This window comes from Notamacropus eugenii, chromosome 4 (genome assembly GCF_028372415.1).
Source record: "Notamacropus eugenii isolate mMacEug1 chromosome 4, mMacEug1.pri_v2, whole genome shotgun sequence".
Taxonomy (NCBI): domain Eukaryota; kingdom Metazoa; phylum Chordata; class Mammalia; order Diprotodontia; family Macropodidae; genus Notamacropus; species Notamacropus eugenii.
The window spans coordinates 17753604-17777743 of NC_092875.1; the positions used below are offsets into that span (position 1 = coordinate 17753604).

At 49.3% G+C, this 24140-nt stretch overlaps 1 protein-coding gene across 4 annotated transcripts in view; it reads left to right on the forward strand.

Annotated features, from left to right (window-relative positions):
* Positions 1-23232, forward strand: part of TTC28 (tetratricopeptide repeat domain 28) — a 702579-nt gene extending 679347 nt beyond the window's left edge. For 3 of the 4 annotated variants that reach the window (XM_072600072.1, XM_072600074.1, XM_072600075.1), the window contains 8 exons: positions 938-1658; positions 5003-5127; positions 6614-6845; positions 7230-7306; positions 9293-9316; positions 10551-10680; positions 17256-17363; positions 17772-23232. In XM_072600072.1, the coding sequence (XP_072456173.1) occupies positions 938-1658; positions 5003-5127; positions 6614-6845; positions 7230-7306; positions 9293-9316; positions 10551-10680; positions 17256-17363; positions 17772-19405 (3051 nt within the window). In that variant the 3' untranslated portion in view covers positions 19406-23232. The remainder of the gene's footprint in view (positions 1-937; positions 1659-5002; positions 5128-6613; positions 6846-7229; positions 7307-9292; positions 9317-10550; positions 10681-17255; positions 17364-17771) is intronic. The other variant, XM_072600073.1, reaches the window with a different exon arrangement.
* The last annotated feature ends 908 nt before the right edge of the window (positions 23233-24140 follow it).

Consider the following 24140-nt stretch of genomic DNA (forward strand, 5'->3'; position numbering starts at 1 on the left):
CCCTCTTTAGGTCACCAGTTCTTGGAGGGAATATCATTTTTACACACTGCTTTCACAATGCTGAGTGAGCCGCATCTGCACACCTTCAGGTTTACGGAGTACTTTGTATGCACCGTCTCATTTAAGCCTGTAAAGTGGGGGCTCCTATTGGCCCCTTTTCGGGGATTCTAGAGGGAGAAGGGACTTTGGAGGCCACTGGGCAGCCCTTCGTTGGACAGTTGAGGAAGTTGAAGCCCAGGGAGGGAATGTAACTGGAGGGGGGGGGGGGTCATAGAATTAATAAGTGTCTGAGGTGGGTTCTGAACACGGATCTCCCTGATTCCACATCCAAACAGTTTCCTTGTCCGTGGGTCTGTCTCAAATGATAGCCAGCCACCTTTGATGTTTCTGTCTCACAGTTGTGCCTTCTTCCTCCTGACTTATTAATAAAGTACAGGAAACAGCAGTGTTACCCCTTACATCAGTCATGATGATTTCCATCGTCATAAAGAGCAGATATGCCAACTTAAACATCACTTTGGAAAAGATGCCCGACTCAGGCGTCGTGTGCCAGGGGTTACTGAAGTCAACTCCTTCCTTGTTCTGTGTGTTAGAAGGAAGGAGGGAGGGGAGAAGGAAGGTCCCAGACGTAGGAGAGAGCTTAAGCAGAAACAGACACCCACACAAGAGGAAAGGTTGAGTTTGGGAACGCCAGGATGGGCAGCTCATGGAAGGGAGTAGTTGAAAATGAGTCTGGAAAGGCAGGTGGGAACCCCACTGTGGAGTGTTTAGGCCAGGCCACAGAGACCCAAGAAAGCTTTTCTCTTGGCCTCAGGCAGGTGATCTTAGCAGTCAGCCATGTGGAGGAAGGCTGGGGAAGGAGAGAAGCCGGGTGGAGGGAGACCAGAACCAGACTCATTCCACAGGGGCACAAACCTCGGTTTCTTTCTTGTCCTAGTCTCATCTGCGGAAGAGTGTGCCCACTTACTCCAACTCCACATCGATGGCTGCGGTCATTGGGAATCCCAAGCTCCCTTCGGCCGTCATGGACAGGTGGCTGTGGGGGCCTGTCCCTTCAGCAGAAGAAGAAGCATACATGGTGTCTGAGCTGCTTGGCTGCCAACCTCTGGTGGGTCAAGTGGCCACCAAGGAGCGGGTCATGAGCGCGCTGACCCAGGCTGAGTGCATCCACTTCGCCACCCATATCTCCTGGAAACTGTCGGCCCTCGTCCTCACCCCCAATGCCGACGGCACCCCTGGGGGCAGCCGGAGCTCCTTTGGGAACCCATACACAATTCCCGAGTCGCTGCGCATGCAGGAAGATGCCAGTGATGCCGAGAGCATCTCGGACTGTCCACCCCTGCAGGAGTTCCTGCTCACTGCTGCTGACATCTTGGACCTGCGGCTCCCGGGAAAGCTCGTGGTTCTGGGCTCCTACCAGGAGTCTAGCAGCAGAGTCACAGCCGATGGGGTCATCGGCCTGACCCGAGCCTTCCTGGCTGCTGGGGCCCAGTGTGTGCTGGTGTCACTGTGGCCGGTCCCAGTGGCCGCTTCCAAGATGCTGATCCACACTTTCTACTCATCCCTGCTGAACGGACTGAGAGCCAGTGCAGCCCTGGGCGAGGCCATGAAGGGGGTGCAGAGCAGCAAGCAATTTTCCCACCCGTCCAACTGGGCAGGTAGGAGGGACAGGTCAGGGAGACTGGCCTCATCTAGCCTAGAGCCTTCTGGGCCTCTGGGCACGGTCTGGTTATGGAGTAGGGAAAAGGCCCACATGGTGAGGGCAGAGGGGATGGCATGGTCTGTGGACAATAAGGATTCTTGCAGGAATTTATTCAAAGCAGAAGGAAATTCTAGATTTCAAGCCAATGACCAGATTTCTAACCAGTGAGAAGGCATAAGATTTCACAGCCTTCCTCTGTGATGCAGATGCTCCCAAGGCCATTGAGACAGCCAGGGTTACTTAAAGTCTCTCAGGGTTCTTAGCATCATTAAGTCTACTAACAAACTCCCTTAACTTTGTTTGGTGCTTTGCCGGATCTTGGCTGTAACCCTGGAAGGTGGGCAGAGTAGGGATGTACCCTGTCCTGTAGTGAAGGCACCAAAGGTTAGAAAAGATGTGAGTTTTCCAAGGTCTCACCTCCAGGGACTATCTGAGCCAGGACCTAAAGGCAGGTCTTCTGATTCACAGAGCCAGAGAAGCTCAGAGTAGGAAGAGAGCCACACAGATGCTTCCGTGCCATCTCCTCCCATGCCTGCTGCCCCCTCCCCTGCACCTGCCTCACCTCCTGGGAGCCTGTGTACATGAGATAAGGGTGAGGGTTTGCCACAGCATAGAGTGTGGGCCCTAGGGAGCTGCCTTTCTCTGCAGCAGAGCTCACCTAGGCAGATGAGCCACTCCAGGGACTTGGGGAGAGCCAAAGGTCCGGATGCCTAGAGCAGCCGTACACAGAGGCGTGGGTGTGGGAGCGGCCCAGACCGCCTCCACGGGGCAGGAAGGTAGCAGGGAGGACTGCTCGCATGTTCCGTGGGCTCCACAGTCATGCCTCTCCTGATGGTGAAGGTGATTTTTGACTCTCCTTCCTGTACTGTTGATGTAAGTCCATCTCCAAACAAGGGAGATTCCAGTCTTAGACTCAGCCCTCACTCTTTGGAAATGGAAACAACCCAAGAGAGGTGAGTCCCATGGGCAGCATCACCAGGCAGCTGTGTGACTGCTGGATGCCCGCCCCCCCACCCCCTGAGTGGGCAGCTCTGCGCTGCATTCAGAATGGTGGAAACACTGCAGTAGTGATCGTGACAGCAGTGGTGATAATAATCACCCCAAAACAACACAGCAGCAGTGCCAGTGGCCGCCGTTCACAGAGCATTCGAAGCTCTACACATGGAATTCTCACGGCAGCCCTGGGAGGGAGGTGCTGTCATTGTCCCCATTTTTACAGATGAGGAAACCAAGGCAAAGAGGGCTTAAGTGACTCACCCAGGGTCACACAGCTTCTGTGAGCGCCGTCCTCCTGACAGACCTTGAAGGTGGCTAGCACAACTTTTATTGGCCCTGTTTTATCCTTGTTGAAACTGAGGTCCATTAAAGTTAAATGCAAAAAAATTTTAAATTAAAGTAATTTTTAAAAAGGTTAAATGCAGGTTATGGGGCTAGTAAATGACAAAATTAGCGCTTGAATCCACACAGGGGTTCTGAGTCTGAGGTCAAAATTGAGCCTCCAGTGCCGCCCCCTCAAACCCAGCACCCGAGATCAAAGCTGGTGCTTGCAGTGCCTGCAGATGTAGGATGTGTCCCCACACATTCACAGCCCCCGAGGGGGAGGAACCTCAGGTTATGATGACGTACTCTGCCTGGCGAGCCTCTGGTCCTCCAGAGGGCCACCACCCCATCCATGTTAGAAATGATCCCTTTACCTCCAGCTGGGCAAGGGGCCCTCTTTATGGTGGCCAGCCCCCACAATATGATCTTAACTTGTTGATTAGTCATTGATCATCCTTTTCAGCAAGGTCTAGGCCAGGGGTGGGGAACCTGCACCCTTGAGGCCGCATGTAGGCCTCCAGATCCTCAAGTGCAGCCTTTCTAAGCCAAGACCCTTGTGCACTCCAGGCAAGGTTTGGAAGTTATGCCTTCTTGGTCCTGTTGCCCACTCATGGCTTTAGGCCATTGTTGTTGTACTTGGAGCTAGAAATACAAAAGCAGAAATCCCTGGGTGCCCTGGAAGATGCCTGACAGTTCTAGACCTGGGCAGAAAACCCTGTGCACTGGGTCTTAGACAGATGTCCATCCTCACTCTCCCCACTTATTGCCAGAAAGAAACATCAAAAACCATGGTCTGAAAATGGACATGCTTTATGCTAACTTTTCAAATAAATCCCAGAAACATGATCCCAAGTCCCCCAGAGGAGTGGTCCTGGTACTGGCTGACATTCAGAGGGATTCAGATTCATAGGGTACTCAGGAAGTTACGAGACATCCCTCCTCATGCAAGAAGGACCAGGAAATCCAGCACACGGCTACCTACTGACCTGTCTTGAGATCCTGAACTGAGTGATCGATTGAGAATTCTAGGTCCCTTGTTTTCTTCCCCCAGATGGCTTAGTGCCATGGTGGTTCCTATGCCTAGGCCTCATGCATTCTGGGAGGAGATATCCAAGGTCTTTGTGCAGGATACTAGAGCCCTGAGTTAACCACAACCCAGAAAAGGGGAACCTGGGAGTCACAGACCTGGCTAACCCTAGCATTTGGGAACAGGGTGGAGAAGCAAGCGAGGAAGTCAGCATCGGACATGTGGTAGCAAGGGAAGGTCAGAGCTAAGGTCTCCCAACTCCTACTCCTGGGCTCTTCCTCTAGTCTGTGCCCCCTTGTCATCCACAGCTACTTCTTAATGATCCCCACCCAATGTGCTGCCATGACCAAAAAAACAATTCTGCTTTGACCCAATGAAGCCATGACTCAACCAATTCCATGATTCCCGAGCAAAACCAGCCAAATATTCTGTGCCTTCAGATCATGGCACCCACAGGATCTCTCACGAGAGGCCACAAAAGATTAGCTCAGACAATCAAGGGAACAGCTCCACTCCCCAAAATGGGACTTCTTCAGTCTGGAAGAGGGACAGAAAAGCTCAGTGTCCATGGTGATGGAAAGGATCACTCAAAGGATGAGTGGGCTAGAGGAAAAGCTTCTCCAGCAGTAGTTTGTAATGACTCATGGGGGCTGGGCAGAAATGCCACTCATGGTGCACATGAGGGGGCCAAGAGACTCCTCAGGGTCCTTGGCCCTGAGCCCTTCCATGCCTCCTCATGAGCCCCTCCCTTTCTAAAATGTCATGTTTCATTTTCTCAAAGAGCAAGGCCACACTGAGCCCCACCCAATGTGTCAGGCAGGTGCAGACGACCAGGTAATGGTATGGGAGAGACTGAGGAAGTCCCTGCCCACTTGCCAGGCTCATGGCAGGAGCAGACAGGACTTAGGGGCAGACTAAGGGCACTCACATGGCTCTCCCCACACCTTCCACAGGGTTCCTGCTCATAGGCAGTGACGTGAAGCTGAACAGCCCTTCGTCCCTCATTGGCCAGGCCCTAACGGAGATTCTCCAGCACCCAGAAAGAGCCCGAGATGCCCTTCGCGTGCTACTCCATCTGGTAAGAGGGTAGGCAGCCCAGCGGAGACCTTCCCCTTTCCCTTCCCCAGGGTTTCTGGGCCATTGGAAATGATGGGTGGGAGTTGAGGCCTATGCTGAAAGCAGAGCATGGAGGTCCCTGGTGCACATCAGGCAGAGCATGGAAGATGCCAGGGAAAGAATGTAAGGAGGGTTTTCATCTCATCCCAAGGGAATAGGGGGCAGCTGGAGACCCGACCTCCAGAAGCTTTTCTCTCCACTGTCAGCTTCAGGCATGCAGAAGGGTTTCCTGGGAAGCCCCTCATCCCTCCAGGAGCCAGGAGTGCCCCACCCCAGTTACCACACCTCTGTCTGTGCTGGATCTCCCTGCCCCAGCAGAACATGAGCCTCCGAGAGCACAGACTTTCCTTTCCTTCTGTGTCCTTGTACCATGCAGTGCCAGGCACATAGTAGGTGCTTATCACCTGAATCTCCAAGATGTGGAAATAAAAGATTTGAGAGTGGAAGCAGGAGTGACAGAGGCCAGACACCATTGGCAGTTCCTTTGTTCCATGCACTCCAGAGGCCACTGGGATCTGCTTGGGCATTCAGGGGCCTTCCTCATGTGTGAAGGGAGTGTGGGCCAGGGACCCAGGGAGCTCCTGTGCTGCCTGTGGGTGTGGTGGTGAGCAGGTCAGGGGACGGTCCCTAGAACAGAGTTTACATAGAGGATACCGTTGGCCAACATCCTGGCCAAATCCAGCTGCGGCTCCTGGTAACGTCAGAGCTCCACTGAATCCCTGCTGTGTTTTGGGCAGCTGTACCCATTACCCCAAGCTCAGGCCAGACAGGTTTGTCCAGACCTCTCTGAACAACAAAGAAAATTAATGAAAGCTGCATACACCCCCATATCTGTCCCTGAGCAGGACTTCAGTCCCTGAGCATGATTAGAACATCACTGAGTATACAGAAGTGTGTCAGGCCCTCCGAGTCCCAGGCAGCCCACCCTCCCTGGCCAGAGCACACAACAGCTCTGTGTGCCAAGGGGAGAATGCCTTGGGGCCCCTTTCAGCATCCCCAGCCCAGCAGAGACCCGTCTTTGTGTACCTTTGCCGTCCTCTACCCCACCACCCTCAGGACAAGCTCCAGCATTCCAACCAGTGTTTATAAAGCACCTACTCTGCTGGGCACTTGGCTAGGGGCTAGAAATACAAAGAAGGGTCCTCAGAGAGCTCACCATGTAACGGATAGACAACATGCAAACCCTGAGGACAGAGGAGAGATAAGACAAGAGATAGACGGGGTGAACCAGCTACACAAAAGGGGCAACTGCGAGATCATGAGAAGAAAGATAGGTTGGATGTGTGGGAGGAGGTCAGCCCAACTACAACCCCTCCAGAGGGCAGATCATCCTGGCCCTGCCCTCAGTGAGAGGTGCCCTTGGCCCCAACTGGCTTCACCATCTCCAGGGCAGTGAGGGCTGCATGACCCTTGAGCAGACCCCCAATCCCTCCTCTGTACCCCTACAGGTGGAGAAGTCCTTGCAGCGCATTCAGAACGGGCAGCGGAATGCCATGTACACGTCCCAGCAGAGTGTGGAGAACAAGGTGGGCGGCATCCCTGGCTGGCAGGCACTCCTCACCGCTGTGGGCTTCAGGCTGGACCCTCCGGCCAGTGGGCTGCCTGCCGCAGTCTTCTTTCCAACTTCTGACCCTGGCGAGAGACTCCAGCAATGCAGCACCACCATCCAGTCTCTCCTGGGTAAGAAGGCGGCCATGGCAGGGGGGAGTGGAGACCTCCTCACCACACTCACACTACAGAGGGCAGGGAGAGCAGCAAGGTCAGAGAACTGCCAGGCTGGACCACAGAAGGCCATTGCCTTGGCTAGAAGGCAGTTCTTAGCCACCCCTTATAAGATGTGGACAAGGTACAAGGCATAGGGGGTCCAAAAGTGACCAGTGCCTCAGCCTCTGTACCCAGGAGCTCCCAGGACAGAGAAGCCTCCACCCTCAGTCCAGCCCTCATCCCCTCTCATCTGGACAGTGCCAGTGCCCGCCTCACTGATAGCCCTGCCCCTGGGCTCAGGCTGGACGCTGCTGTTCTTCACAAGCATCCCTAACATGGTTCCTTGTCTGATGGTTTCAGGTTTGCCATCCCCTGCCCTTCAGGCACTGTGTAAACTTATCACTACCTCGGAAGCTGGAGAACAACTCATCAGTCGGGTAAGTGGGCAGCACAGGCAGCTGGGGCGACCACCCTGGGCTGGGAGACAACAGGGTTGGGGTGAAAGAAACAGGACTCGTGTCTACCTGAACATCAGCCTCTGTAAGAATTCGGGCATGTCCTGGAATGGAAGGAAGGAGGACCAGGCAGGAACCCCTGTGGGCAGCAGCATCTCAGAGTGAAGGGCGGGGGAGAGGCATTTCTACTGGATCCCAGAGTTCTCTTCTGAAGGCAGAGAAGTCACCCTGGCGGGGAGGGGGCCTTGTGGTTCTCCCCTTCTTCCCTGACTTTACTTCCCCTCCCTGCAGCCCTGCCTCACTCACCACAGGATCTTTAAGCAAGGATGAGGGCCAGCCAAATAGGACAGACAAGCCCATGGCTATGCTCCCAGGGGTCCTCCTGCAAAGCCCACTACAGCAGAGGCTGAGCCAGTGCCTTGCAGAGAACCCTGGACCCTTCCTCAGGGAGCTTAGAGTCTCACAGGACATAACCTTGGTACCCAAGGAAGCCTGATGTCTGATGGCAGCTTTGTAATTACAACCAGCTCCACTGGGGCATCTGCATCTGCTAAAGAACTGAGTTGGGGCCTTCTTGTTCAATCAGCTGTGGTCCCCGTCCAGAGGATCCCTCAGCCTTGTCTTGTCTCACTCCTGGGTCTCACTCACTGCAGCTGGTCTCTTGTGTGAGCGTCTGGAGCGAGGGGCGTAGAGGGCCTGGCCCTGGGGAAGAACGTTCTGGGAATGTGTCCTTCCTGGTGGCCCAATATACACACATACACACGCACATTCATGTACACACTCATATTCACACATACAAGCTGATACATACACATACATACACATTTACACTCACACAGTTATACACATATACACACACATTCACATACACATACATGCTCACACACGTTTACACCCACACACACACTCATGCACATTCACACTCACACAAAGCTGTGCTGAGCAGGCCCAAGACAGGGAAAATTCAGACCCTTATTCCCAGAAGGTCACAGGACTTTGACAGTCACGAGCAAGGCCATGTCTAAAGGGGTTTTCTCTGGTCATCTTTGATTGGGGCAGAACAAACAGACCCACAAACACAGCCACCCCTGAGGGATCCCTGCCCCTCCAGCTGTGCCTCTGTCTGCACTGGGCAGGTCTCCTTTCCCAAAATCCTGTTTCCATGTGGAGATAACAGCTGTTTCATCTGAAGGTGAATGGGCCCCTGGAGTTTCTTCCGACGGGGCTGGCTTAGAGGGCTCCCCATGGCCACCCAGCCCAGCTCAGTGACTTTCTCTGCACCTTCAAAGAGGCTTCTGAAATTGCGTTCCTTCACGTTTTGACTGGCGCATGGCATCTGCTTTCCTAACAGCAACCAGGAGATAAGGGGCTAGCCATGGTAGGGGGGCAGTTGAAAGAAACTGGCCCAGGGGAAGGTCTGGAAACTAGATCCCAGGGAAGAAGCCAAGGTGGCCCAGGGTCTATGGGACCAGCCTGCCCAAGCCTCTACTGGAGCTTAAGAGCCAGCTAGAGAATGCATCCACAGTGTCTCTAGAGTCATCTTTATACAGTTGCACTGTTTTCAAACAGCATGGAAATAGCCGCTCTCTTCCCCCAGGTCCCAGACTGTTCTGGGTTTCCCTTGGACCCCAGACAGACCCCTCTGGAGAATAGTGGGTGGGTGGCAGCCAGCCTGGGTCACTGTCCACAAGAGCGGAAGCTTCCTGGTTTGGCTGCTCCCGTCCCATCCCTGTTTTGTCCCTCCTGCCTCTGTCTCCCTTCCTGACTGTTACCCCTGCACACACCGCGATGTGGCTGCTGGTCTGTAGGCCCTCCCTGGAGCTTGCTAATGGCAGTGGGCAGTTCATGGGCACAACAAGCTATGCTTGAGTCTAAACCACTTTCTCTCTCTCTCTCTCTCTCTCTCTCTTTTTCTCTCTCTCTCTCATTCTGTTTCTCTCTCCTTTTCTTATAATCTGCTGGCTGAAGGCTGTTAAAAATATGGTTGGAATGGTGAGTACCCCTCTAAGTAGCAGCCGTGATCCAGGTGAGCCCAAGAATCCCCTCCGTCCCCACCGTGACCTCTGGGAGGCATTTGCTGGGCCACTCTTTAGTCTGCAGAGAGTAGGACTTCTTAGCCTGGGGTGCACAGACCCCCAGGGGCTGTGAACGGGGATGAGAAAGAAATACCCTCTTTGTTTTCACTGATCTCACCCTGGAATTGGCACCAGACACACCTCTGAGGAGGAGTCTATAGGCTTCCCCAGAGGGCACCCGCACCCAGGACTGTCAGGAGTGCCCATGTAGAGAGGGGCCCTGTAGACTGACAAGGAACTCAAGCCCTGGCATGGCTGAGGCTGCATCTCCAAGGCCTCTCCAAGGGTGTGTTCCCCGCAGGCCTCTCTGAGGCCTCTCTGAGACTGCTCAGGTTCCCTTCTCTTTTCACCATCTGTGCCTCCTCTGTTCCTCTTTAGTCTGTCTTTGGTTCCCTTGTTGATCCCAGAGGAGCTCGAGCCTTTGGTCAGCTGCATATTCCCACTCATTCCCCTCAACTCTAGGGGTCTAAGACTGAAACCAGGAAAGCTTGCTTGTTTCCATGTGACTGTCCTTGGCCTCCTGCTTATGGCTCCTCCTGAGGTCCCAGAGTGGGAACAATGAGGTAGAGGACGGTGACATGGAGATGGCTGTACCCAGGCTTGGGGGCTTTCTGCTTCCCTTTGGCATTTCTTTGTCCTGAGCACTGCAACCTCAGGGCTCAGCTAGGGAGCAGCCGTTGTCCATCCTGCCATGGTTCCATGAATCCTCACTGTCCATCAGAGGGGGTGAGTGCAGGGCCAGAGCCCTGGCCTCCTTCTAGAAGTTGGGGGGCTGACCTCAGTTCTGCTGCCCCTGAGCCTGGCCAGCCTCACAGCAGTCACTTCCTTAGCAGGGGCTAGTCATGAGTCCATCCTTCCAGGGTGTCAGTAGAGAGGATGTGAGAAAACCACAGGAGCGTCATATCAGTAGCAGACTCCATTGCTTCTGAACCCACGGATAGAAGGTGTCGAGCCCCCATCTCTGCCCCCCAGGACTCTCTGTTTGGAAAGGCTTTTTAGAGATGCCACCCCATGCCTGGAGTGACCAGTCTGATTGTCACTGACAGCCGTGATGAAAAACAATAGCGGTTCTGCTACTGAACTGTGGGGTGGGGAGGGGTGGAGCCCTGCAATGGCTGGGCCACTGCTGATGCCTCTGCCCTCTCTCCCAGCTCCACCAGGTCTTGGTCCAACTCCAAACTGGAGAGAAGGAACAGGACTTTGCCTCAGCTCCAATCCAAGTCTCCATCAGCGTCCAGCTCTGGAGACTCCCAGGCTGTCACGAGTTCCTGGCAGCTCTAGGTAAGAAAACGTTTCCTTCTTTAGTTGTCATTCCTCAGTTTCTAGCTTCTTCCTTTCCTTCCTTCACTGAGAGATACTTGATATTGTAGAGTGCTGGACCTGGAGTAAGAAGGACTTATCTTCCTGAATTCAAATCCAGCCTCCGACACTTTCTAGCTGTGTGACCCTGGGCAAGTCACTTAACCCTGTCTACCTCAGTTTCCTCATCTGTGAAATGAACTGGAGAAGGAAATGGCAAACCACTCTGGCATCTCTGCCTAAAAGACTCCAGATGGGGTCACAGAGAGTTAGACAGAACCAAAAACCTGAGCACCATTCCTTCTTGACATTATCTTGGGTTATTGATATTTTGTTCTAAAATCCCCATCCTGTGATTGTGAAGCTTCAGCAAAACCTCCCATAAGCCCCTGATTTTCACTCAGTTGCATTCCTTATTGTCACTAATTCTTTCAGAAGCATTTGCTGGACTTTGATGTGACAGAATCCCAGCTTGGCTCCCTTGGCCTAGGGGGTGAATCCCCTCAGGTCAGCAGCGATGCTGGGAGCAGAGAAGCAGATAAACCAGCTGGGAGTTGGTGCCAACAACTTGTTTCTGCACTGGTTTTCCTGTTGGCTCATGAGGAAAGGCTTGGCCAAGAGCAGGCGCTCCCCCCAGGGCAGTCCCTGCGCAGGCTTGTCTGCTGTCTGCAGGGCCGCCTCCAGCCCCCTTTTAGGAAAGCAAAACACCTAGAACACATTCTCCATTCCAGTGAGCCAGGCTTTGCTGAGACATAGCTAGTGCCCACGCCAGAACTTCTTGGGCTTTATAAAAAAAGGCAACCCCCTTTTTCCTTTCTTGACCTTCACTTTTTTAAGTAGACTGAAGATGTAGACCTGATTTCTAAGGACTTTCTAAAGCCCAGTAAGAATAATGACAATTATTATTATAACTGACAATAAACAAATAAAGTTTGCAAAATAGGTTGTGTACATTATCCCATCTGAGGGCCATGTCAGTCCTCTGAGGTAGGTGCTACAGGTATTTTACAGACTTCTGTTTTACAGATGGGGAAACTGAGGCTTAGAGAGGGATAGACTAGGAAGTGTCAGAGGCAAAGTCTTCCTGATCCTGATCTCTCTCTATGAGATGCTGCCTTTCAATGGCCAGGGGGGAGCACTGCCTTCTCGAACCCACTTCCCCATACACAGTCATCTTTAGTGGTTGCTGAACTTGTGTGATTGTGGCAAATGGCTCCATGCACCATCAGGGCAGTCTTTTTAACCATTTGAACTGTCCAGATATAAAACGGGCTGGTTTTACTTCATGAGTTAGTGAGTGATAGTGTGTTGGGGGAGATGCTGATTGGGAGGCCCCAGGTGGGTCTGCCCTGGCCTCCTCCATCCCAGAGGGACAGGTAGCAGGGACAACAAGGTGTAAAAGCATTTGTCATTCAAACTGGATGGAAAGAGACACCTTTGATGCCCTTGTAAAAGGTGTAAAGAAATCTTCAGTCAACCCATCAGTCAAGGAACGAATTGCTCATCTTGGCTCTCAGGGGTCAGCCATGCCCTCGGTGACCCTTTAGACATCCCAGACATATTCTCCACCCAGGAAAGCCCTGGGGATAGTGACCTCCTCAAGCAGCAGAGAAGACAGCCAGCTCTCAGCTCGTGAGAGGAATCACTCTTCGCCTCTTGTGGGAGATGGATGGGGAGGTCATCTTTCTCCTCTCTGTTGTCAAAGACACCTCATTGAATATCTGTGCTAGATTGTAATGTCTTGACTTGCTTTAATGACGATCTCATCGTTCAGAAAGGCAGAGGAACCATCACCAAAAAGAAGAAGTGATTGCTGGTACAGGAATAATGGGAACTTTGGCAGCGAGCAAATTTCTCAAAATTTTGGTAGAAATGAAGAAGGCTGGGGCAGTCTGACAATGCCCTAGATTTGGGATAGAAGATTTCGGAGGGTTCAGAAGGATCATAGGATCCTGTGGACTAAAATTTTATAGGCAGTGCCAGCCCATGAATGAAGGGAAGCTGTCACCAATGAAAGTCTAAGGGCACAATGTTCTAATAAGGAGGAAAAGAGGGAATTCCCTAAAGAGACAGATATGCATGTTCTTAAAGAAACACATGGAGAAGATGGAAGCAAAGGCCAGTAAGGGAGAAAGACGTGACAACATAGTGTGACCCATAAGAAGAGCATCCAGGCTGCTGAGGCCAGGACTGATGAAGAACACTATGGATAAGGCAAAGGGCTTCCTTCTGCCATTTTGGGGAAAAACAAGGGGAGGACCGCAGCGTGGAAAGACAGCGACTAACACCACTGGCAAGGACTGTGGTGGGAGGTCAGTGATGTGGGATGATGGCTACTCATATCAGAGAGAGCAAAGCTGCACAACTTTTATTTTTCTTCCTTTTTCTCTGCGGGCGGGGAAAGAACCTTGCACTCGAGAGTGCAGCAAAAATGGCTGAGGAAGAGAAAGTGATGGCCAAGATACGTGGGGAAGATGCTAAGACAGCCCCTTCCTGCCCTTGAAGGGTTCAGGTCAAGGCTGAACTGAAAAAATTGGCAAATCTCATTGGTTGAGCCGCCTTCAGTAACCTTGGAAAGACTGGAGAAGGGGCACTGTCTAATGGAGGTCAAAGGTGGAACCAAGAGAAGAGAATGACATCTAAAACCTGCAGTCCAGTGAACTTAGCCCTGATTCCTGGTGAAAGTCTAAAGAGACCAGCAGGGTCCTTGATGGGCAACTTGGTCATTTGCCATTAGACAAGTTATCTCCCTTGTTAAAGTGAAAGACCCAGTTTTGCTGTTATCTTTTTATTCCAAGCTCCTAGAACAGCAAGTGCTTAATAAATGCTTGTTGATTAATGGATGTCATGCTATTCATATGAAAAAATATAGAGCTATGATAGTTGAGTGGCCTCAGAACTGGTCAAAGGACAACCTAAGGAGTCGTCAGTAAAAGTTCAATGTCAACTTGAAGGGAGACCTTGAGTGGAGTGGCACAACCTCCCTGATGCAGGGTCAGCCCTGTGCTGTTTAACATACAGATTACGCAAAGCCAGGAGGAATTATGGATGACAGAATAGGATCCAAAAACATTGTGACAAGGGCTAGAATGTTGGGCTGAATTTAATAATATGGAATTTATTGGGGATAAATTTCAAGTCACTGAACTTCACGAGTGCTACATGATAGAAGAGTGGCTAGATGGTAATTCATCTGAAAAAGATCTGGGGGCTTCAGTGGACCACAAGTGGGATGTGGGTCAGCCATGTGACATAACAGCTCTAGTAAGCTTCTACTTGAGCTACAGAGAGGCCTCATGTCAGGCTTGGGCAAGTGACAGATCTCCCTAGTCTGTCCTTATCAGACCTTGGCTGGCTTCTTGGGCTCACTTCCAGGCACTACATTTTAACGTGGGCATTGACAAAGTTTGTCTAAAAAAGTGTCCAAGATGGTATAAGGCCACATGATGATCAGTTGAAGGAGAGGGGGACATTTAGCCTAATTTGATGAAGTCTTGGGGGAAGAGGAGGAAGATAATAGAAGGACTTGTTTTTAGGTTTGGTCCCAGGGCAGGACCAGGAGTCATGAGTAGAAGTTACAGAGACAAATTTAGACTTGAAGTTTCTAACTTCAATTTTCCAACAATTAGACTCCTCCACAAGTGAAGAGGACTGCTTTGGAAGTTGTGGGTTTCTTTGTAGAGAGATCTTCGAGAAGAAGCTGGATGATACATGTCAAAGATATTGTAAAGAAGATTCTTCCACACTTAGATAGCCTCCAGGATCCCTTCCAAGGCTGAGGTGCTGAACCCTCTTTGCTGGGGCTTTTTGAGCAAAGCTGGGGAAGTCATGGGGAGATTCATGCATAAGATCAAGGACCAGAGGGCTTAGATGGAAGGTTCCCTCTGAGCCTAAGATTGTCTCTGGAACCCATGAGGACACTGCATTTGGAGTCCAGAAACCTACATTTGAATCTCAGCTGCGACACCATTTATTGCCTAAATGACCTTGGAAAACTGACAAAACTTCTGGAATCTCAGTTTCCTCAACTCTCAAATGAGATGGGACCCTTTTAGTTCATCAGCCAGTGATCTCCAGCCCCTCAGAACTAGACAGAACAGAAGGACACACACACACACACACACACACACACACCTGACACCTCCAAGGTCCCTGCAGCCCCACTGTGAGCTCAGGTTGGGCCTTTGCCCCTTTGTGAATACAACTGGCTTCATAGGAAGATTGCAGTGCACAGAGAAATGTTCCTGACCTGCATCAGCTGGTTAACAAACAAAGTTGTCCAGGAGCCCAGAAGTTGATTTCTCTTGGAGCAGGACAGCCAAGGCAGCAGATTGGGACAGAAGTGACCATTGGGCATCTCTCAGCTCACCCAGCCCTGGAACTGTTTATTGTCATTCTTGTTTTAATCCAGTTTCAGGACACATTTCCACAGATTTCAGGGATTGTTTATTCTCAAACTCACAGAGGAAAACTTCTCATAGCAACCAGAGCCCTCAGCAGCTCCTGTGCTGAACCCTGGCATCTGGGGACCAGCCATGCTTTGCTATTCCAGGACCTCACAGGCTTAAAAGGGAAAAAAAAGAAACAACCCTTGTGATTTTCTTGATCATGTCTTTCTGTAAACTCTGAGTCATGAGATCCCTCAGTAGGTGATACCGGTATCAGTTCAGTCCCAGACATTTAGAGTTTCTTCTTTTGTTTCTTTGGGCATCTGCCAGCCTGGAGGCTTAGACCCTGCAGCAAGGGCCGGTGGTCTAACCATTACCCAACTGTGCCAGCCTTCCCCTATGACCTGTACTTAGTGAACAGAGGAGGGGAGCCTGGGATAGAAAAGCCATATCATCTCCTTTGGACAGGAGAGCCTTCTACCGAGCTGGAGACGTTTGTTTTACCAAGAACTGTTCTGTGGCAAAAGACTCAGGAAGCGTCCATCACTGTCCAGCTGTGGGCATTAGTGCAGGGCTTAGGGCTTTTCTGTTTCAACAGCTTTAGATGCCCAGGCTTTTCACATATACATTCATTGTCTCTCTGTCTGTCTCTTGCTCACTCACTTTCTCTTCCCTCCCTTTCCCATTCTCCTCCACCCCTTTCCCTTTCCTGACTCAGAACATTTTCTCTGGCCAACCCCCATGGGATGCTCATCCTCCTCTTCTCCACCTTCTTGATTCTCTGACTTCCTTCGAGTCCCAGCTAAAATCCCACCTTCTGTGGGAAGCCTTTCCCAACTCCTCTTCATTTTAGTGCCTTCCCTCTGTCAACTCTTTTATTTAGCTTGTACTCATCTTGCTTTGCATATGTTCATTTGCAGTTGTCCCCTCAATTAGATCGTCAGTTCTGTGTTGGGCAGGGACTGTGTTTTGCTTTTTTGGTATGCCCAGAACTTAGCACAGTGCCTGCCTGGTACATAGCAGGTATTTGATAAATGTTTATGGAGTCACACACACACACACACACACACACACACACACACATTTTGCTTCATGCTTGTTTGTCTGGTTTGTTCATTTTCCCCTTGGGAAGTCAGGATGCTGATGTCAGCACAGGAACCAGTGTCTTGCCATGGGACTGCTCCATCCCCTGTTGTACCTCTGGGAGTCTCCTTACTTACCGTGAGCCTTACACCTGAGTTTTGTCAGGAGGCACCAACTGAGTCATGGCATTGGTTCCCATTTCTTTAGATTATTTCAGCCAAGGTAACTAAAGAACTGAGGTTTCCCAGCTGGCACTGTTCCTTTAGGACCCCATCTGGTAGCACTCATGCCCATGATGATTTGTAGAGATATACTCCCTGCCTTCAAGTCACTTACCACTTGCAACAGACAAGGTGCGTACTTGTCCACACACAGGCAGTTTAAAAAAAAATCATACTAAGTACTATGTGAACTAGCTGCTTTTTCCCTGAATATGTCTCTGTATCTTGTATGAACTGCCTCACATATTGGTTCTTTACTGAAAGGATAGATTGACATTTTTGTAAAAATGTTTTGTGATGGAAAGAACTATATCTTGGTTTGCCTCTTACTACCTGGTATCTTGGACAACTCACTTCTTGAATTTTTTCTTCTGTAAAAGAAGGGGGCTGAGCCAAGCTCAAAGGTCCCTTCCAGCCTTCAGTCCTTTTATTTTAAAAGAGTTTTAATATTTATAGCTGCGCAAAGATACAAACTAGGAAATCTGTGCTTAGTCCAAGAGAAAGACAGAAATAGAGCTAACCAATAACTTCAGTGAAGTTAGCTAGTGAGGATGGCATCCCCAGGGACAACAGTCCATTGTATATGCTGTGGGTGAAGTGGACAGCTCCTTCTCCTTAGCATTTGGGACCAGACTTTCCCTATGAGCTAATGAAAATACAATCTCCAGACGAGGGGGCAACCTTCATTTCTTGCCTTGATTTAGGAGGTAAATTCTAAGCTATGAACAGTGAAGGTAAACACCCACAGAAGTAGGTTTGGAAAAGGCAATGAACTAGGTGACAGGTTGGTGAGGACCCCAGCACCTAAGGAAGAAGACTGAACCTTCCCAGTAGACATGGATTTCTTTGCTGTCTCTTCCTCTAGGTTTTGACCTCTGTGAAGTCGGCCAGGAAGAGGTGATTCTAAAAACTGGAAAACAAGCAAATCGACGAACCATCCATTTTGCTCTCCAGTCCCTGCTGTCTCTCTTTGGTAAGACGGGCCCCCTTGTTACCCGGGGCTAAGTTGTAGGTGCTGGGTCACTTGTGACCACCCAAACCTATGCGAGGTCCTGAGCATCAAACACTTGAGACCATTTCGGACACCAGAGTGGTTTCTTAATGTGTCCTGATGTGTTCTTTAGGGTGTATCCTTCTGTAATACTTCATGCATTTTCACAAGTGGTCATATTTTTCAAAACATCATAGAAAGCATTACTTTTATTTCTTATCACTGTCTTCTTTACATATCATAATCGGTAACTGTCCATACAGGCATGTGCCCCTCCCCCTGCTAGTTGCTAATTAATATGAAAGACAATCCTAAGAGCTCCCAGTGTTAGTCCTAAGTTGTAGCTTGAATTTAGGCTTCCTGTACTAATGGATGGCTGGTTTTATTTAGATTCCACAGAGCTCCCCAAACGCCTTAGCCTGGACAGCTCTTCCTCGCTGGAGTCTCTAGCATCTGCTCAGTCCATCTCCAACCAGGCTCCCTTGGGGTATCCAAACCCCCCATTTTCTCCAACTTGCCCTGAGAGCGTTGCCTCAGACGCCATCTCTGTGTACAGCCTGAGCTCCATTGCCTCTTCCATGAGTTTTGTTTCCAAGCCTGAGGGCACATTAGAAGGTGTAGGATCCAGGGGTCGACAGGACGGTGACAAGCCCAAGAACCCCTACCCCCAGCGGCCCTCAGCCCCGAGAAACCAGCTGTCTCCACAGACCAGTGCTCCAGGCAGCAAAGAGGAAGAGGAATATGAAGGGTTTTCCATCATTAGCAATGAGCCCTTGGCAACTTACCAAGAAAATGTAAAAATGAGATTCTCACCAGATCCCAAACAGTCCAAAGTTGGGACTCCTGGGGCCGTTAAAATATCTGTCAGCTCCAAAGGCAGCATAAGTACCCCCAATTCTCCTGTTAAAATGACTCTTATTCCCAGTCCAAACTCTCCTTTCCAAAAAGTTGGAAAACTTGCAAGTTCTGATACTGGAGAGTCTGACCAGTCTAGCACTGAAACCGATAGTACTGTTAAATCCCAAGAAGAAAACCACCCAAACCTTGATCCACAAGAATTGGCCCAGAAAATTCTGGAAGAGACCCAGAGCCACCTCCTGGCTGTGGAGCGCCTTCAGCGTGGCGGTAGCCAGGGAGCCCAAAGCACCCATGCGGAAGATGGGGCTTCTACCCCAAGCAGCGCACCTTGTGCGTTCAGAGCTTCAGAGACTAGTGCGTTCAGCCGGCCCCTCATCTCCAGCCAGAAGAGCCAGCGATCGTCCCCAGTGACGGGGAGACCAAAGCCACCCGCCAGGAGTTCGTCCCTCCAGAAGGTGAGCTCAGGCTACAACAGCCCCACGACATCGGAAGTGTCAGCCAAGGAAGGCGCAAGCCCGCACAGCGGCCGGCCCTCCCCAAGCACGGACTCTCCTAGCTCCTTAACAGACCAGCCTCACTTTAAGTTAAAGTACCCCAGCTCTCCCTACAGCTCCCACATTTCAAAGTCCCCGAGGAACATCTCTCCAAGCTCAGGGCATCAGTCGCCAGCGGGCAGCGCTCCTTCTCCTGCTCTGTCCTACTCTTCCGCCGGCTCAGCCCGCTCCAGCCCTGCCGACGCCCCCGATCTGGACAAGCTGAAGATGTCCGCCATCGACGAGAAGGTGCAAGCGATCCACAACCTGAAGATGTTCTGGCAGAGCACCCCGCAGCCTCCCCCGGGCCCCGTGAAGATATTCCGCGGGGCTCCGGGGACGATCACCTCTAAACGGGACGTCCTGAATCTGCTCAATTTATCCCCCCGCCACAGCAAGAAGGAGGACGGCGTGGACAAGCTGGAGCTGAAAGAATTGTCCCTGCAGCAGCACTCAGTGTCTCCCCCCACCAACCCCCCCAATGGACACAGACGCTCAGACACCGCCCCCCTGACCCCCTCCCCTGTGCCGTCGGGCGGCCCCCCAGGGGCCATGCGCCCCTTGAGACTGCCCTCGGGCAATGGCTACACGTTTCTCTCTCCGGGGAGGTTTTTCCCTTCCTCCAAATGCTAAAGTGTCTCATACCAGTCACCTCCAGTCACAGTCCCATGGAGGGCCTTGGGTTCACTTCTGCCCACTTGCCTTGTTCAAGTTTTGCTGAAGACGCGATGGGCTCTGCGGGGCAACACAGCCGATCGCCTGGTGCGGGGCCACGGAGCTCATCCCAGCCCCCGATCCACCCAGAGCCAGTGCCAGGGATCCTAGGGAAGAGTCTCCACACCCTTCACCAAATGTTAACCTTTGAACGTGCTGACTCTCACCCTTGGTATGATTCTGCAGGAGGGTTTTTATACAGAAATTGCTCATGCTCTGGGGTGGGAGGGGAGAGCAAAGGGGGCACCTATTTTGCTAAGAGGTATATATGCCGTACCTTTTGTACACAAATACAGATAGATTTTTGTAAGGCCTCGAGGTGCTGGCTGAAGTGGTATATATACATTTTTCTTAGTCAAAGCCTACATGAAAGTGTTATATTAGCCAAAAATAGAATTACGGTGAGAAGATGCCAATGATTTGTAATGAAATTGTAGAAGTTTGGGTCTCATGCTCTTGTCACGTCCCAGCAACAATGCAATAATTCAGGTGAAGACTGTGCTTCCACTCGGAGCTTTTGTCCGTTACTAACTCTCTCTCTCCATGGCCCTTCGGGCTCCCGGTCAGCCAAACTTGAATCTGCTCAGAATTCAAGAATCAACCTTATCCAGGCATTTTAGAGCTATGCAATATGATGAAAATGCAACTTTTATGCTTTTGAAACATTTTTGGCCTTTTTTGTACTTGGGTAACTAGAAACAACTTGGTTTTATTCTTAATAATAACGATAACACTTTACATTTATACAACACTTGTTTTTTAAAGCTCAAAAAGTTTTCTAAAAAGTGTCTAAAAGTTCTGAATGCTCATCAACAAGTCGTGGCCAAGTTTGGAAGAAAAGTGATTTTAATTCCTCCATTTTGTTAGAAGCAAAAGAAAGTTGTTCGGCTCAGTAGGTGTGACCAGAGGAGTGTGGCGTTCCAGCCCCTGCCCCTACTCTAGCACTCCCCCCTCTCTCCCTGGCCACAGCTTTGAGGTCTCTTTCTTCTGACTCCAAGCCTCCCAGATTCTGTGTGATCTGCCCCATTGACAGTGGGGTCAGGATTCATGCAGTGTAGACTGGGCTACCGTGGAACACTCTTGTCTCACTCTTTCCCAGGAAAGGTCTCCAGTCACATGTGCAGGGCACTCATTGGTTTGAGTGCCCGTGAAATGTGCCTGTATTTGGCACATCCATCAGAATGGAGCAGGAAGGAGAGATGGGACAGGGCATTTCTGTAGCTCCAGAGTCATCACTGGAGGACAGAAGAGGTACTCTACTGAAGGGGATATTATTAACCAGAGATTGTATTCATTAGTCAAGAAAAAAAATGCCCCCAGATCATCATGTCAATGTAGTGTTAAGGTACATTAATTTTAATTTAAATTAATTTAAATATGCTAACAAGAGTGAAAATCCCACCATTGTCCTTCTCTGTAGGCCTCACACAAAACATTTGATGCCATCACCCCTGACATGTGGCAGAGACCTTGTGCTAATTGGATGGGGGACTCAAGTTGAGATGCCTGGGTACTACCTTCACTTCTCGCACTGAATCACTTTATGCCCATAAATAAGCCACTTAGCCTGACTGTGCCTCATTTTATCCATTTGCAAAATAGAATAATATTGGCCTGATTCATATTTTTCACACTAGGAAGTCTTCAGAAGAAATGTGTTCGAGAAGTACAAGGTAGAGAGTTAATCATTTTAAAATCTCCTCCTGAACACAATCTATGTAGGGCTTTGTTCTTTTTGTTTTTGCATTTAAAATCATTGTTGCCAGTCAATGAATACAAACTCTAAATCCTCAAATATGAAGGCACATGTTTTGTAAGGACTCAAGCAACAGATGAGGTTGGTGGGGAGGATTTACAGTGATGGAGAGGCTCCAGCCATAGATCAAGCCAAATTTGCAGCACTGTGTATTTGGCCAACAAAATGAGATCTGAAACAACAAAAAATTTGCCTGGAAGTCAAAAGAGAGATTGTTATGTGGGCATTTGGTTGTATGGCCTATTCCCCTATCACCCTCTTATTACCCACTCCTCCCTAAGCCATGAACCAAAATAAGGAAGTCACTGCCCCTGCCCTGATCCAGAAGCAACAGGCCATCTGGGGGAATGCCTAGGACTGCTGCAACTGTTTCCAATGGAAATAATACCTGGTGTTAACCTAGCCAGCTAGGAGCACTGTGGTTAAGCATCACAGCTTATGTTTGAGGCCATTGTCCTGGGCAGCATTCCCATGGATGGGGACACTTCTCATGGTTACTAGCCAAAATGGTGTGTGCAACTCTGTCCCCGATGAGAACTTCAGATGTGAAATTCAAAGTCATGAAAGAACGGGAACGTTTCCAGATAATGCCATAGAATCGGGGCCACTTAGCTCACTTTACAGAGCTTCCTTCCCGGAAATTTTACACTGGTAAAAATAAGCATAAAGTTACAAAATACAGTTGAGTTGCTAATATAAAGTAAACTTGGGATGAAGTATGCAATTTAGACAGCATGAAAAGTTGGCATTGACTAAGTCGGTTGTGTATAAACGATGAAAACGAACTGTTCAGAAGGATGCTTAAAGCCACATTTGGGAGTTGGATTTCCATTAGTAATGTGTGACATTGTCATACTGTGTATATGATTGACTGGCATTAATGTGAATTCTGAATCTACATTTCCCTACTCCTTCCTTGGATGGGCAAGCTGAGCTCCAGCACCTGATAGGTACCAGATTTGGGGGACCGAAATTCACTGAAAGAATTGTATTTTCCATTTTGTGGGTCATGGCATTTGGATGGGTTTTTTTATTTGTTTGTTTAAAGGTAGAAAGGTGAAATGCCCTTCCTGAATTATGCTTATACCAATTGCAAATTAGAATGTCACCGAACAAACGATGCACATCTGCTCCTCCCGATAAACTTAGCCCAGATAGAAAACTGAAACAGCAAGGCTTTCTGTTCCACACATTTGTTTTATATGTGTGTGTGTATATATCTATCTATCTATCTATATAGATATCTATATAGATATCTATATATATCCTAATTCTAACAAGTCAAGTATCTTGTTACTCTGGTGATTTTTGAACAGAGTGAAAATAGTAAGAATGAGCCTCAAAAAAATAAAAATAAAAACCTCCTCATTTGATCCAGACCAATGTATCTCGGTGACAGATTTCTCTGTTCGCTCCTTAATTTAATAAATGGCACACAATGAAAACGGCCAGGGTAAAACTGTGATCATGAATCGTTGCTCTTTGCGGGTAAGCATGCTCTGTCTCCTGTCTGGCTCCCTATCTACACAAAGCTCACAAAGAGAACTGTTTCCAGTTCAGGTTGAAGTAATCATCAGGAATGTTTTTAGTTAAGTAGGAGAAAAGTGCGCGTGGAATCCCATTCATACCACACTCTGCTGTTTCGTCTAAAGAGACTGTCCATGTGGTTTGTGAACTGAGCCCTTGTTTTTGCCAGATCCCTCAAAGATGTTAAACTCAAAGATGATCACTGGTCAACGGTAATCCATCTACAGACGTGTCCCCCGCCTTGGGTAGCAGCCCCTCCTTGTATGCAGTGTTAGCCATGTTTGGCCTGCGTGGACTTTTTTTTTTTTTGTAAATTACACTCTGTGTTTCCAGACAGCATTAAACTTTTTATATTATGAAATTTACCATGTAAAAAGAATTTCATATTTTTATTGAAATTGCTAAGGCATTTGGCCTTCTCCCTTTGTGATTTCGGTGTCTATTAAAAGCATGAGCTCTCTCAGTTTTCCTTGTCAAGTTATGTAATACTCTGCATGGTCTCCAGAGTTTTAGACGACACTCTGAGTAGCCAGCGGTACCAGATGAGCCAGGAAGCATTGATGCCAGCTCTTAAATTTCTTCTGACTTTGAGCCTTTCTTTGTACCGCCTCTGTAAAATTTTCTGTCACTTCAAGTACCATCACTGCATTGCAGAATATTTAAAGCTGAGGTAATGCTACTCCCATCAGTAGAAATAGAAATTGAACTCTGAGTATGTCCTGGAAACTATACTGGGTGTGTGAGGGTGAAGTGTGACTGTTTCTGCCATGAGAAACTACCAGGGAGACAGGCCTACCTATGTGTTACAAGTGAGCGTTAGATGTCCAATGGAAGACCAAGAAGACAAATTCTATTGCAGCTTAAAGGAGAGGAGAATTGGGTATCCAGGACTAGATCATCAAGTACATCTTCATAGAAAAGTTGGGACCAGAGCTCAGCCTTGAAGGAAGGATATGATTTAGATGAATGGAGAGACCAGGGAAGGGTATTCCCCTATAGAACAAAGGTATTTTTGATGAATGGGCAAGCAGATTGATTTGGTTCTGAGGAAAATGTCTGCCCCTGGAGGCTGTGGAAGTGGAAGTTGGGGATCTAGACATATGAGAAGTTACCAAACTATGAAAGATGTTGAAAGCCAAGAATAAGGAGCTCATGCTCTATAGATATAGACAATATTCATCTGCCAAAGTATCAGTACTTAGAGTTGTATGAATTCTTTTTTTTATTATTCTCAAGCTAATTTAGGAGATGGTTTTATGACACAGAATTCTTCCTTACAAACAGAAACAATTTTATTTTCTGATTTGTGGATCATGACATTTTGCATATGTACCAAAGCAACAATTGGAAAATTCATCGATATGGAAATGG